Here is a 14,595-nt window from a genome sequence, read left to right as displayed (position 1 = left end):
AAGATCACAATCCCAATGACATACATGTATCAAATGATGCTGGTCATTTCACATATTGTCTCAGATGAGGGGTTTCCAACATTCCTGTAACAAGGCTGGTTGTTCTGCCCCGATGTCTGTGATACGTACACGCAGAAAATCCTCTTCACAGCATTAACCTGCCGTCGTCCACAAAATTAAGAACAGCCGGATTGTCCACAGACTCTCTAGACCTGACCGATGCCTGCCCCATCTCAGTGTGCAGGCCCTTCTCCACATACTTGTGCAAAGTGCTGTAGTAGTGGTCTTTGGTACTAAACTTGTACAGAGAGGAGACGCCCTCCCAGTCCTTATTGGAGGGAGTGATAATGTTTTCGGGCATCGTCTTGTTGAAAAAGCTCTTCAGGTTCCTCTCGGCGAGCTCCTTGGCGTGTTTAGTGGTGTACGAATCGATCAGATTGTTCTCCTCCTGAGCATACGCCTTCCAGAACTTGAGCTGCAGATAGCTGATGGGGGATTTGCACCGAGCCACGCAGGTCAGCACGAGGCTGAACAACATGATGGAGGTGATGAGCAGCCAGCCCAGGATCTGTGTTCAGCGTTAACACACAGAATGATTCATAACCAAGTGTAAGGGGACTGAGACATTTATCTTTAAATGAAAGTTAAAGATAAATAAGAAAAGGACAGTGTTGTGCAGTTCTGTAGATTATAAATTAGCTTTTTAAAAGCTTGCATTTTCTTAATAAAGAGACACATGGTCACTTTGAAGCTGCGTTATTTGTCTTGAAAGTAGAATTTAATATCTTTATAGCAAGACTGTCAAAGAATAATTCATCAAGTCACACTGTTTAGAAATAAAAACTGAAAGGTCTCAATCTTAAAATATGTTCTACATGGAGCAGTGTTAAATCTTGGAAGTATACCTTAGATTTATATGTATCTATTGTGAAAAAAGGGCAAATTAACCTGGATTAACTGTTTATCATTCACCTGTATATTACTGTAAAGGTGGAGATGCCAGATTTATGTTGTGATTAATGATAAACAATGAATTTCAACAACAGAAAGATACCAATAACTTTAGAATAACTGGCTACATGCAGTACAGGATGCAGTTTGAACTTTAAATAGCTTTGTGAAACATCTGACCTCGTGATTCGTGCGGTTTTCACGCAGCAACCTACTAACCTGAGAATGAGCGCGCAGGGTGAGCAGAATATCGTCTCTGGCCGCCCCTGGTAGTTCACTTCCTTTATTACAGGGTAACCTGTACAGCTCCTTCTCACACTTCAAACCAACCTCGCCATTCCCGCACACATGCCGGTTGTAAGCGCTCACGTTTGTCCCGGTCATTGCGCACACGTAGTAGTTCCCGTTAAGTAGAGCCACGGCAATCCAAGTGGACGGCGCCACCACCGCGCCGCAACTGATCTGCCACAGGACCACGACGACGGTGGTCATCCTCCTGCAGCTGAGAGGCTGGGCCTTGCGATTGCACAGACCGGTCAGCAGCTTCCACATCTTCTTACTCAGGATGTAACCCAGCAGCAGCAGAGCCAGAGCGGGCACCAACAAGAACACCATGCCGTAGACGAAGTTCATGTCGTTGCAGGGACACTTGAACACAACCGAGGAAAAGATCTGCTCTCCTCCTGCCGTCAGCAGGGCGATCAACCCGAAACCAAGGTTGGTCTGTTTGCTGGCAATGTCCAGAACCAACCTGAACTTATCCATCTCTGACTGCCGCGAGACACTAGTGGGAGTAAAAAAGTCACACTTTCACTTCCACCTTTGACGTCTGTCTGTTGGCACCGCGCCCCTGCTGGTAAGGAAGGACCTGTTGTAATAGAGGATGATGAGTGGATGAATACGCACTCTCAGTGCGATCAGATTATGATACTAGCAAATACTAGTTTAATCGCATTGCACTCTACAATTTGCGTTCTGCAATGACAGTAAAGACTATTCCTATTCTTAATTCACCTCCACGTCAAATGAATAGCTTACATGGGACAATAACTTGGTCTAAATAAGGTTTATTAAATTACAAAGGATAAATAAATGATCGTAAGTAGTTAAGTGAAAGTGAAGCAAAGGAACACCAGTGATCTGATCATCAGGAGGTTAAATAACGCCTAAATGAGTGGATATGAGAATGTGTTTAAACTGAGCAGTGTCACTTTATCTTAAAATGATTGGTTACTGATTGACCAGAAGAAAAAAAAATTATCAGAAGAAGAAAACAAAAACAACAAGCACCAAAAAGTTAACGTGCAACGTAAAAAGTCTTATGGATAAATCACAAATGCTCGGAGCCAAAAGTATGAGAAAGCAAAAAGGCTAAAAAAAATGAATAAATAAATAGCCGGACCATTTTATTACCTGAGCTTCTGGGACACTTTGGTAATAGATAACACATCTCAGCAAAGAAAAGAGATGCATCCATGATAAAAGCATTGGTTTTGTATGACATTCAGACCTGAGGCCGGATGCAAGATCACAATCCCAGTTACATACATGTATCAAATGATGCTGGTCATTTCACATATTGTCTCAGATGAGGGGTTTCCAACATTCCTGTAACAAGGCTGGTTGTTCTGCCCTGATGTCTGTGATACGTACACGCAGAAAATCCTCTTCACAGCGTTAACCTGGCGTCGTCTACAAAATGAAGGACAGCCGGATTGTCCACAGACTCTCTAGACCTGACCGATCCCTGCCCAGTCACGTCGTTCTCAGTCACATCGTTCTCAGTGTGCAGGTGCTCCTCCACATACTTGTGCAAAGTGCTGTAGTAGTGGTCTTTGGTACTAAACTTGTACAGAGAGGAGATGCCCTCCCAGTCCTCATTGGAGGGAGTGATAATGTCTTCGGGAGGCGTCTTTTTGAAAAAGCTCTCCAGGTTCCTCTCGGCGAGCTCCTTGGCGTGTTTAGTGGTGTACGAATCGATCAGATTGTTCTCCTCCTGAGCATACGCCTTCCAGAACTTGAGCTGCAGATAGCTGATGGGGGATTTGCACCGAGCCACGCAGGTCAGCATGAGGTTGAACAACATGATGGAGGTGATGAGCAGCCAGCCCAGGATCTGTGGTCAGCGTTAACACACAGAATGATTCATAACCAGGTGTAAGGGGACTGAGACATTTATCTTTAAATGAAAGTTAAAGATAAATAAGAAAAGGACAGTTTTGTGCAGTTCTGTAGATTATAAATTAGCTTTTTAAAAGAGACACATTGTCACTTTGATGCTGCGTTATTTGTCTTGAAAGTTGAATTGAATTTAATATCTTTGTAGCAAGACTGCCAAGGAATAATTCATCAAGTTACACTGTTTAGAAATAAAAAAAAATGAACTGTCTCAATCTTAAAATATGTTCTACATGGAGCAGTGTTAAATCTTGCAAGTATACCTTAGATTTATATGTATCTACTGTGAAAAAAGGGCAAAATTAACCTGGATTAACTGCTTATCATTCACCTGTATATTACTGTAAAGGTGGAAGATGACAGATTTATGTTGTGATTGATGGTAAACACTGAATTTCAACAACAGAAAGATACCAATAACTTTATAGTAACTGGCTACATGCAGTGCAGGCTGCAGTCTGAACTTTAAACTAAATAGCTTTGTGAAAGCTGATTCTGATTCTGAAACATCTGACCTCGTGATTCGTGCGGTTTTTACGCAGCAACCTACCTGAGAATGAGCGCGTAGGGTGAGCAGAATATCGTCTCTCGCAGCCTTCGGTACTTCACTTCCTTTATTACAGGGTAACCTGTACAGCTCCTTCTCACACTTCTTCCCAGCGTCACCATCCCCGCACACATGCCTGTTGTAAGCGCTCACGTTGGTCCCGGTCATTGCGCACTCGTAGTAGTTCCCGTTGAGCAGAGCCACGGCAATCCAAGTGGACGGCGCCACCACCGCGCCGCAACTGATCTGCAGCAGGACCACGATGGCGGTGGTCATCCTCCTGCAGCGGCGACGCTCGGCCCTGCGATGCCACAGACCGGTCATCAGTTTCCACATCTTCTTACTCAGGATGTAACCCAGCAGCAGCAGAGCCAGAGCGGGCACCAACAAGAACACCATGCCGTAGACGAAGTTCATGTCGTTGCAGGGACACTTGAACACAGCCGAGGAGAAGATCTGCTCTCCTCCCGCCGTCAGCAGGGCGATCAACCCGAAACCAAGGTTGGTCTGTTTGCTGGCAATGCCTTGAATCACTTTGAACTTGTCCATCTCCGACTGCCGCCGGACACTCGTGGGAATAAAGAAGTAACACTTTCGCTTCCACCTTTAATGCCAGCTTGTTGGCACCCCGCCCCCGCCCGCCCCTGCCCGCCCCTGCTGCTGCTGGCCTGCTGTAATAGAGGATGATGTTTACTTGAGCATTATGACCAAACTATGCGTAATGAACGTATACATAATACAAGCAGGGTTTAGAGATATTAGATCAGTGAAACACACTCCCCTTTCAAAACAAATGTCTTTAAATAAAGATAGTTTTAACCCTCCTATTATCTTTGGGGTCAGTTTGACCACATTCAATGTTTAATGTCTCTAAATATATAAATTCGTATTTAATGACTTCCTGATTTAACGGGGACACTGACACAGACACTGGCCCTGACATATATGTTATTTTTCTTGATAATAGCTGCGATAATAGTTTTTCATACCAAATGTTATAGATAAGTGATATAACCATAGATTATAGATATAGATATAAACACGAATATGCACTTAGAAATGATATAAAGCCACTTAAACACATCTCTTTCCACTTTAATGTCAGTACCTGACACATAAACTTGGGAAAAAATTAATTATAATCATTTTCTGGAGGTTTCTGGGGGGTCATGTTGAACAAAACATTTGTTGAGTCCTGAGCAGAGACCTCCTGTCTTAACAGGATTTATTTATAGACTGTGCTTCTGCCAAATATTCTTAAGCCATGCTGACGGGCACGGAGGAGACGCATGTTAAAGGTGTACCGACAGGACCAGCTCATCATTCACCGCTTTGGTTGACGTTTCTCTTTCAGAAGACAGCGTGACTCAGACACCGTGTGGATTAGAGATTCCTGGGCGGTTTTTTAAAACTTTTCAATTGCTCAAATCACAGGACCGTTGTCTCTTTTGGACTCAATCCTCCATGAAGAAACAGTAAACGGGTGGCGTCTCTCCCTCTGTAGCTACAACAAACAGTATTTCAACGCCTCTCTGTTTATATTTAGACTCAGTTACACAGGGAACACGTCTTACTTTACTGTTTTGAGATCATTTTAAATGTGATTGGCACTATATAAATAAAAATGAACTGAACTAAAACTCATATAGAAGCACTTTACATGCTGCTGTACACGGCCTCTCATATCATTACAGTAGTAAGCATCAATCTTTCTCTGTGTGCTCATTACAATACGTGATCAGTGGTGTAGCGGTGACCCACTCTACCCTCAGCATCCGTCTGACATTGTAACTTTGGTTTTCATCGTTGAAGAACATAAACCGATCAGCCACAACATTAAAACCACTGACAGGAGAAGTGAATATGATTGACTGTCGTGTGACAATTCATTGTTCTGCTGGGAAACTTTTGGATCTGGCATTCATTCATTGGTGTGGATGTTACTTAGACGTGTAGCACCCACCTAGACCAGACCATGCACCCCCACTATATCGCAATGACAGCCATCCGCAGCAGGATGCAGCCTGACACAGACACATACACAAAAAGGAACAAATCAAAAAGATATGAAGAAGAGAACAAGGTGTTGACCTGGCCTCCAAATTCACTAGACGCAAGGCAAGTGGTCTTAATGTTACGCCTGATCGGTGAAACTGTGAGCTGTAACATTTGGATTTACTGGAACTAAAGCTAGAAACGGCCAGAATCAAAATTTTACGCTAGAATGTGAAACCTGAAGAGGCAATGATTTATATCATATATGAAGACCAAAAACAGGAATGTAGGAATGTTAAGGATCTGTCTCATGTCTTATCTAGTTTTCTTATCAACAACAAATGCTGTAAAAAAACAAACACAACTGTGTGTTGCTGGAATATTTTCTGACTTGCCTAAGCCGTTTGTGATAGACTGTACAATAGACAAGGCATCCTGCTCTTTCCATAGAAATTGCAGTAATAGATAATAATAATAAATGTATCACTGATGTTTTAGATCAAACAGTTTCTGGACACTAATGTGTCTCTCTGTCACAGCAAAACAAGCCTCATCGGGCTTATACTTTAAGACTTGTTAACACTATGTTGTGCTGCATCACGTCAGTGCTGTTAAGAGGTAAAAACAATAAAGCATCCAGGTCTCAAGGAGCTTCCAGGGTGCGGTCGCTAGGTGACACCGAAGGCAGCTCCCCTGAAGAGTCGCTATCATCGGAGGCCCTGCCTGCGCCAACATCCTGCAGGGCAACCAGCGACATGTCTGGCTGAACGTCCTCCTCGTCTAACTGCACCAGGGGCTCGTCGCTCCCCTCGCTGCCCGCTTCCTCCTCCTCCCCCTCCTCCTCCTGGCCGGACGGTTGGCTGTTTGTGGGAGAGACTTGGTTCCACGATTCTGAAGAGTCGGGCTGGTCTGGACCTGATGGAGAAGACGGCTCTTATTTCACAGAATAACTCGACAAAGTAGAACGTTAACGAGACGAGACGGTGTCGTTTGAATATCGGATGTTCAAAATAAATGATCTCTTTGTACGGGCTCTCCCTCTTTCAAAATGTGCTTCCCATTCATTAGGTTGGATAAGGGAAGTTTGCCATTTGATGTCGGGCAGTTCTTCTTTTTCTTCAGATCTTTACCAGTTTACAAATTAGGTGGAAGAATACGGTATTTGAAGGCGCGTCACTCTGCTTTTTATGCAGTCTCTATCACGGTAAGTAACTTAACTATGACTTTAAATAAGTCTCATCTAAGTACTTGCACTACATGGAAGTTACTGCCCTCTGACTTTTTCCTGACACATATTTAGACAGTGTACAGTGGTTGTAGAGTGAGTGTGTTGGGTTTTACCTGCAGTCAGCGATGATTCAGTACTGATGTCATCACCAGCGGAGTTGAGGAAGTCATCCAAAGCCTCCTCGTCTGATATGTTTGTTACTGCCACTTGATCCAGGACACTCACATCTGCTCCTGCTGGTTCTGGACACGTGCAAAGACACATGCACAAAGACAGTCGTGTCTTTACTTGATTTACTTACAATGAGCTTGTCTTAAATAATAGCCTTGTTAGTCTTCAATGTTGTAATATACACCAATAAGGCATAACATTATGACCACGACATTAAGAAGGCCCATGTCCATTCTCTGATGAGTCCCAACTGTTTTGGAGGAACAATGGAGACCTACACGATATTGGGAAGGTGGTCATAATGTTATGCCTGATGCAGCAGCATGCCATGACCTTCCTTCTCTTCCACTGTTTGTTTTGTTTTTTTTAACCATAAATAAATGTGACCCTCAGCAGCACATTCCCGTTTTACTGGTTTACTTACGTCTGTGCTGTAGGTACCCAGTGGAGAGGTACTGTTCCATATCCTGGTGAAAGGCTTCTTCGTAGACTTTCTGTCGTTCTCTTAGTTTTTGCTGCATGGCCTGCTCCAGCTCTGCGACCTTCTGAGCGTGCTCAGCACTCAGCTCCGCTACAAACAGGAAGACACACGATTATGATGATTACGACTATCCTCCAATCTCCAGCGTTTCACATTATCACTGACATCATCTAGGGTTGGGCGATAAAACGATAACAATAGACACGTGATCGATATCAATAGAAAATCAGCCAGAACTGCAAGTCATTCTGGGGGATGTAGGCAGAGGAAGGGCTTCAGCCTCTCGACCTGTCACTGCCCAGCTAAGCCAGGTTGGTGGCATCAACAACAACAACAGCAAAAAAAGAACGGCATGGAGTGAAAGGAGAATATGAGTGCGACAGCGCGAGAGGAAATTGTAGATAAAAAAAAAAGGAAAGGTCACGTCACCAGTTTGGTTATTTTAAGTCAGACAAGAGTCAGAAGGATGTTATCTGCAAACTTGGTGGCGAGTGAGCATATTAATTGGCTCTTGTCTCTCTTGATCAGTAGTGTAAGAGTCGGTTATGTTTTGTTTCTCTGCCGGCCGAGTGAATGGCTGCTGACTCACGGTTAAGCAGGGATCCATGAGCAGCGGTTATGAGTCGGTTAAGTTTTGTTTATCTGCGTATTGTGCGCAAGTGAGTGAGTGTCTGAGTGCCTTAGTTTGCTAGTGGTCAAGTCAGGTAGTATGTTTTGTTTCTCTGCTGAGTGAGATGTAAGATGTTTGAATGGTGCCGTTTATTGATTCTATATCAACAGTGTTGGGCACGTTACTTTTAAAAAGTAATTAATTATAGTTATTAGTTACTTCTCCCAAAAAGTAACTGAGTTAGTAACGGAATTACTCCACTTTAAAAGTAACTAGAAAGTAACTATTGCGTTATCACTGTATATCAATCTAACGTGATAGGACTCAACTGAGCCGGTTAAATAGACGTCTAGATTCATGATTCTTGAGTCGTCTTTGATGGTCGGTTATATGAGCCGAATCTTTTTTTCCCACCGCTACTGAATATCAATTAAAAATGAATAAAAATGAAATTCTATTGAATATGTCATTATTATCATTTAAAAAAATTAAAGTGACGGGTAAAAATGGATTATGACGGAATTTTTATGACCCTGTCAGTCAAAATGACAGACAATGAAAAAGTCTAGCGCAACCTCTGATCAAGAGCAGTGCCATACGACAAAACATCAAAGTGGCGTATCATTTAGTGAAGGACATGCTCCCGCTCAGCACAGTTGAGAAGTCTGGGCAGAATAGGTTAAAAAAACAAATCAATAATTATCAATATCGACTGATATGAAACATTTTTCAGCCATATCGCCCAGCCCTATGTCATTATTAACAATTTGTTAGTTCCAGTGTCTCCTCTCCCTTTCTGCCATCCAAGAAAGTGACTTTCTGCAGTGTCCCAGCTTTAATAAGTGATAAATTTCTGCAGAGAAAGACACAGGAAGACTGTCTCCCTCACTAAGGAAACATGCAAAGCATCTCAGCCCTAAGCCTAACCCAGTGATAGTGGTGTTATGTTACACCTCAGAGTACATGAACGGACACAGAGTGGTGGAGGTTTGTCTGTCTGACACGAGCTCACCTTCCAGAAGCTCCACTTCCTTCCTGTTACAACAGAAAACATCACAATTTAGGATTTTGTTAGAAGACTGAAGAAGAATAAAACTTTCATTTAAATTTAATTGGTGCGTCTAAACTGTAAAATAACAAAAAGCTAACGTGAGATTAATACAGAGACAATAATGACAGCAGGTTTAACACCTTCACTAAAGAGGGAATCAGCCATTGCTGTATATCTATCTATCTATCTATCTATCTATCTATCTATCTATCTATCACTAATAACCTGATTTGCCAGCTGCACGTGCGCTGCATTTAAAAGAAGAATAAAAGTTTCCTCGACACAGCGCCAAGCCAAAGATATTACAGAGATGGTTCAATGATCAGAGTAGAGAACACAGGTTTTCTGGAACTACCCTTTTACCAAGACATTAACTTTCACAGTCCTACGTATTGAACTTAATACAGTCGCATCAAACTCATAATTTTTTATATTTCCAATTAGACAAAGTACAGGATATAAAGGTTTGGATAATTATAGAATTCCGTTTCATTTTACATAGTGTTCCAACTAAAAGTAAAAATAAATTGTGCGTAAAATCAGATTGTATGAAGTTGAATTAAGTGTAATTCTTTTATATATTTTTATAATATAATATATATATTATTAATTCGAAAATTAGTGACTCAGAGCCGACCAATTATCCCAGTACGGAAGTAAATCTAATAACACACAAAAAACAAGAAGTCGGCTTTAACTGAGAGTGAATACGGTTGAATAATAAGTGACAGGAATCTCATACTTCTTCTTTTTCTTGTAGACGTCCAGCTGGCTGATGTGATGCTGTTTGACTGCCTGCTGTTCACACTGAGAACACAAAGTCTCCAGGTACACCAGTCTGCTCTCCATTTCCTCAAAATCACCTTCCAAATGAGCTAGAAAGAAACAAGCACACATCATATCAACATGTGACAAACGCTGGATAAAATATGGCAGGACGCGCCAAACATTTTCAAACACTGAGAGGTCTGGAAGGACCATGCTGGTGTAATACAAACAGAACGTGATTTGAAATACTACACTGAGAATATAATGAGACACTTAAACAAAAATAAACATTTGACACAAGGTTGTATGGAGTTAACGCCTCGTGTAATGTCTGACTCATGTTTTCAGCCGTCTTCCTGAGGCACTGTCGAGGGAGTGAGCTATCAGTGAGTGAGAGTTAAATGTGGTATTAAAAAACTCAAATGAACCGTTGAATGACATCAAGTGGGCGTCACCAGTGAAAGGAGGGACACTAAAGGTGTTAAATAACTAAACTAACTGAAACAACTAACGGCGTGCCATGTAGAGCCAGAAACCTGTTCATTTCTACAATTTTTTGTTATTAAGCTGATTTGAATTGATTCCATTGAACAAAAAAGAACCCCGCCCCATGTTGCTTTTACATTATGGCTATATTTATATATGCCAGGTTATGTAAAAACTTTAAATGCAAATTCCACTGCAAGCAATTATAAATGAGGTCCCTCCCCTCAACCCATAGGACTCAAAGGTCCCCCAACAACAACATCCTGTTGCCAGACACCACAGGACACCCTCAGAAGGCCCATGTCCATTCTCTAATGAGTCACAACTGTTTTGGAGGCAACAAGGGAGACTTACACAATGTTAGGAAGGTGGTCATAATGTTATGCCTGATTCTGAATGTCTTTTTATGGACAAAAAAACAAAACAAATGAAACCATACCTATGTTAGCAGTGATGGCATCAAGTTCACTGATAAAGGCCGGTAAGCTCTGCAGTTGCTCCTGTAGTTGTGTCAGAACTATTCGTCTCTTCTCCCACTGAGCTGAGAGCATCACTATGTCGCCGTCTGCTGCCTAAAAAAAACAAGACATGTGAAGGTGAGAGCAGAGAGAGAGCAGCTAATGTGACACTGAGGAGTGAAAGTGCCAAAAAACAAATACTCAATGAACAAACTAATATTCAATCAACATGTACCAGAAATAACACAAAACAAATTATTCTGATTTCGCTTTTTCAGCTGCCGTCTTTATTCATTATGAATGTAATCATTCAGCTTTATTAACTAATTAATTAACTACTTAGTTAGTCCTCAGTATTTCACCTATTACCGTCTCACATTTATTTATGAATTTTTAAAGCTCTGATGCAGTCTTATGCAAAGAACTAGCTTTTTGCAAATTAAAATGTCTCGCTGGATGACTCAGTTTCACTCTCAGACCATAAACTCAACTAAACACAAAAAAAAAAGGCTAAAAAAGATCCGATGTCCGTTTTAAAAGTGTATTGATGCATTTTGGAGCACTAAGGAAGCACTTTAAGAACTCTTAGAACTTTTTAGAACCACTACTATGCGATGAATGACGATATGTGGTATGCAGTGTATGATTGTGCAGTGTGCCTGTGGAATATGTGCTGGTTGATTGTACAGTATGCGTGCTGCTTTTGTTGTTGACTGTGTCTCTTGTCCCTTGTTTGAATAAGGTACTACAATGCGCCTTTTTAAATTGCCCCTTGGGGACAAATAAAGTCTTTTGAATTGAATTGAATTGAATTGAATTGAATTTTCTAACAAAGGTAGAAAAGAGAAATACTCCATACCTGTGCATCCAGAGCACAGTCTTTAGATCTTTTGTGGAGCAGAAACCAACTGTCCTCATACCTACAGAGACCAGTTCACATTAATAAACACACTCTTTATGTGCATTAAAACTCTTTGTGTGTTTGTGCAGAGACCTGCTTAGTATTTCCAGCCCAGCAGTGAAATGAGGCCGGTTTTCTTCAAACCTGAAGAACAGAAAGGAGGAGGATAGTGATATTTGTCAGTGTCACAGGATTCAGACAAGTTAGCAGAAATCACATGGCTGCAACAACATAGATGTGTTGATTTGCATCAACTACATAGACGCTGATGCTCTATTTCCACAGGAGGCTAAGGTCGTTTAATATCTGCCGGAAGTTGCTGGACATGTTGTACCAGACTATCGTTGCCAGTGTCCTCTTCTACGCTGTGGTGTCCTGGGGAGGCAGCGCTAAGAAGAAGGACACCTCACGGCTGGACAAACTGACACAGAAGGAGGACTCTGTGATAGGTGCAGAGCTGTAGTCCCTGACATCAGCGGCAGATGCAAAGACCTTGGACAAACCCTGGTCCGTCATGAACAATGTCCACCACCCTCTACAGGACACCATAGTCAGGAAGAGAAGCTCCCTTTGCTTAAGTCGAGTCTATCCATCAAATTTTTATAACCCAGTGTGGCCCTTGAGCCAAGAACCGTTCCCACCCCTGCTCCACTCATATCCCAAGGGTTGTTGTTGTCTAAAACAACCCATGTAAATGACACACACACACTTTTCTACTCACCGAGATCTCCTCCTTATTTTTGTATCTCTTGATTTGTCACCAAGGGTCTTGAAGCTGGAGGAAGAAAGGCATGGATAATCAAAATAACAAAAGACAAATAATAGTAATAATATGTTGATTCTGATTAATGCTTTCTAAACAAATAAACGCTGTACTAAAACACTGATTGTGTGTCAACCTGGACTTGGTTATCCATCTCTCCATCCCTTAAATTTATCTATAGTTGCGTGACACAATAAATAAAACAACCTACCTGTCAGGTAACATGACAGGTAGGTTGGACAGAGATTGATGATATTGTTATCACAAGGCAGTGGCAACCTACAACCTACTCACTGTACCATGGACAGGTTATTTGAATAGCCTGGTACTGAATGCACAATAACAAGGTACGTTTATATGTTGCACTAGGCCCAGTTTAATATATAACATAATTTTATACAATAAATATATAGTAGGGAGTCCCTGCTCCATCTGTATATCAGTTTAGGGGCCCCTGAAGACTCCAAGTTAATACCACACTGAGATCAGTTTATGCCAAGTGGTATTACAACTGCCACTTTTCGAGTTTGACATCCTTTCGACCCAGGGACCCAACATAAGGGCATGTTTTTGAGCTGTTTTGAGATGTTTATGAACGACTCTCTCTTGTGGTATTCACGACATAGCAACCGTGACATTTCTTTCCGGCTAGGTTCCAGTTGCTACGTGTTTACACGAAGTTACCCGGACGCTAGCTAGCTCGCTAACCGTTAGCCCGCTAACTGTTGTCGTGATGATCACATGTCCACGGACTGAATTCGCAGGGCAAGCCTCGCAGCTTTCAGTCACGCTTAAGTGGATAATTGTGACCGTTTCCCTCGTGAGCAGCCGTGAGGTTGTGTTCATGTTATGCTACATGCTACACGCTTAGCAAAAAAAACACAGATATCAACACGAAAGCAGACCAACCTCGTCGTGAAATCCTGCTGGACCATGTGAAATCTTTCTTTGAAGTTCTGGAACATGATTTTTTTCCAGGTGTAAGCGACAGTTTAACAGACTGTCAACACTAAACTTTTTGTATAATGCTCTGGACAGCTAGCTGCAGCTGATTTGTGTTTACCCTACTATGTCTAACATCGGTGTGGTAAAATACTTCCCGAGTAAGGTCTGCCAGGCAGAGTTCCTCTGAGTTTGTTGGATCCACTGAATCCGACACAGGCACAAGAATGAAAATTACCGTATGCAACACCTTAAAGAGGGCATAAGAAGGAAATACATCGGCTGTAATGAGAAAGTAAATATTTTTAAGCACCCGATAAAGCCTGCCTAACAGGAAAAAAGATGCCTGATAGCCTGAACTCAGGTAAAACTTGTTTTATAGCTTTGTGGTGCATTACTAATGTGCATTAGCGCCACCTACAGTGTTGGAGTGTGGGCCAGAGTTACAAAAAACAAACAAATTTTTGCAAAGGTTTTTAGTAAAAATAGAACCCGTCTAAGTTCTAGTCCGTAGTTGTATGCTGTGGCCTAGTTTGTCAGTAGGAGCGGACATGAAAGCGTCCACTCAACTGTGGATTTACAAAGATATATACATACATACAAAGCACATAATACATCTGTCTTTACCAACTCTTCCCTGTCGTTACCTCATGTGATTTTGGTGCAATACTTGGTGCAACTCCTATTGCAGTTTGTCTTTACTCATGATATTCATGAATTTTTATCTACACATTATGTATACATAAAACTGACTCATCCATGGCACTGAGATTCACCTTTTTTCCTGCACTGTATGGAATTACTTGGTACAGTCATTGGTCTATCATTGACTATGTCATGAGGCTCCATTTTTAATGGAGTTGACATCCATCGATGCAGAAAATAAGATCATAGTTGGATAAATATCTAAACAATCTTCTCCTGTAGGTGGAAGTGTAGCTGGAGCAGTAAGTGGTAGCACAAATGTTGCCTCTAGTCTCTGTCACATGCTGATGTGTTTCTCGGGTGATTAATGTGTGCATTCAAACGGTGAGTAAGATCTTGCTAATGTAAGTTACTTTTACT

The 14,595-nt window shown here is 41.8% G+C and overlaps 2 protein-coding genes across 2 annotated transcripts; both read right to left on the bottom strand.

Annotated features, from left to right (window-relative positions):
• Positions 1-143: 143 nt before the first annotated feature.
• On the bottom strand, positions 144-4,225 carry LOC311496549 (uncharacterized protein; the record flags this gene model as incomplete). Its single annotated transcript, XM_084556436.1, has 4 exons — positions 144-568; positions 1,171-1,735; positions 2,625-3,067; positions 3,680-4,225. 4 exons carry the CDS (start codon positions 4,223-4,225, stop codon positions 146-148), a joined length of 1,977 nt encoding a protein of 658 aa, XP_084412562.1. The 3' UTR covers positions 144-145.
• A 525-nt stretch (positions 4,226-4,750) lies between these two features.
• Positions 4,751-13,812, bottom strand: LOC311497315 (dysbindin-A-like). Its single transcript, XM_084557580.1, has 10 exons — positions 13,498-13,812; positions 12,547-12,600; positions 11,919-11,969; positions 11,784-11,844; positions 10,906-11,038; positions 9,955-10,087; positions 9,174-9,196; positions 7,495-7,641; positions 7,013-7,141; positions 4,751-6,586 (listed from the first exon to the last, which is right to left on the bottom strand). Exons 1-10 carry the CDS (start codon positions 13,551-13,553, stop codon positions 6,315-6,317), a joined length of 1,059 nt encoding a protein of 352 aa, XP_084413706.1. The 5' UTR covers positions 13,554-13,812; the 3' UTR covers positions 4,751-6,314.
• Between the last annotated feature and the right edge of the window lie 783 nt (positions 13,813-14,595).

The sequence above is a fragment of the Chelon labrosus genome (genome assembly GCF_963514085.1).
Source record: "Chelon labrosus genome assembly, chromosome: 12".
Taxonomy (NCBI): domain Eukaryota; kingdom Metazoa; phylum Chordata; class Actinopteri; order Mugiliformes; family Mugilidae; genus Chelon; species Chelon labrosus.
The sequence above is the reverse complement of the archived record's forward strand: the minus strand, read 5'-3'. Positions and strand labels throughout refer to the sequence as shown.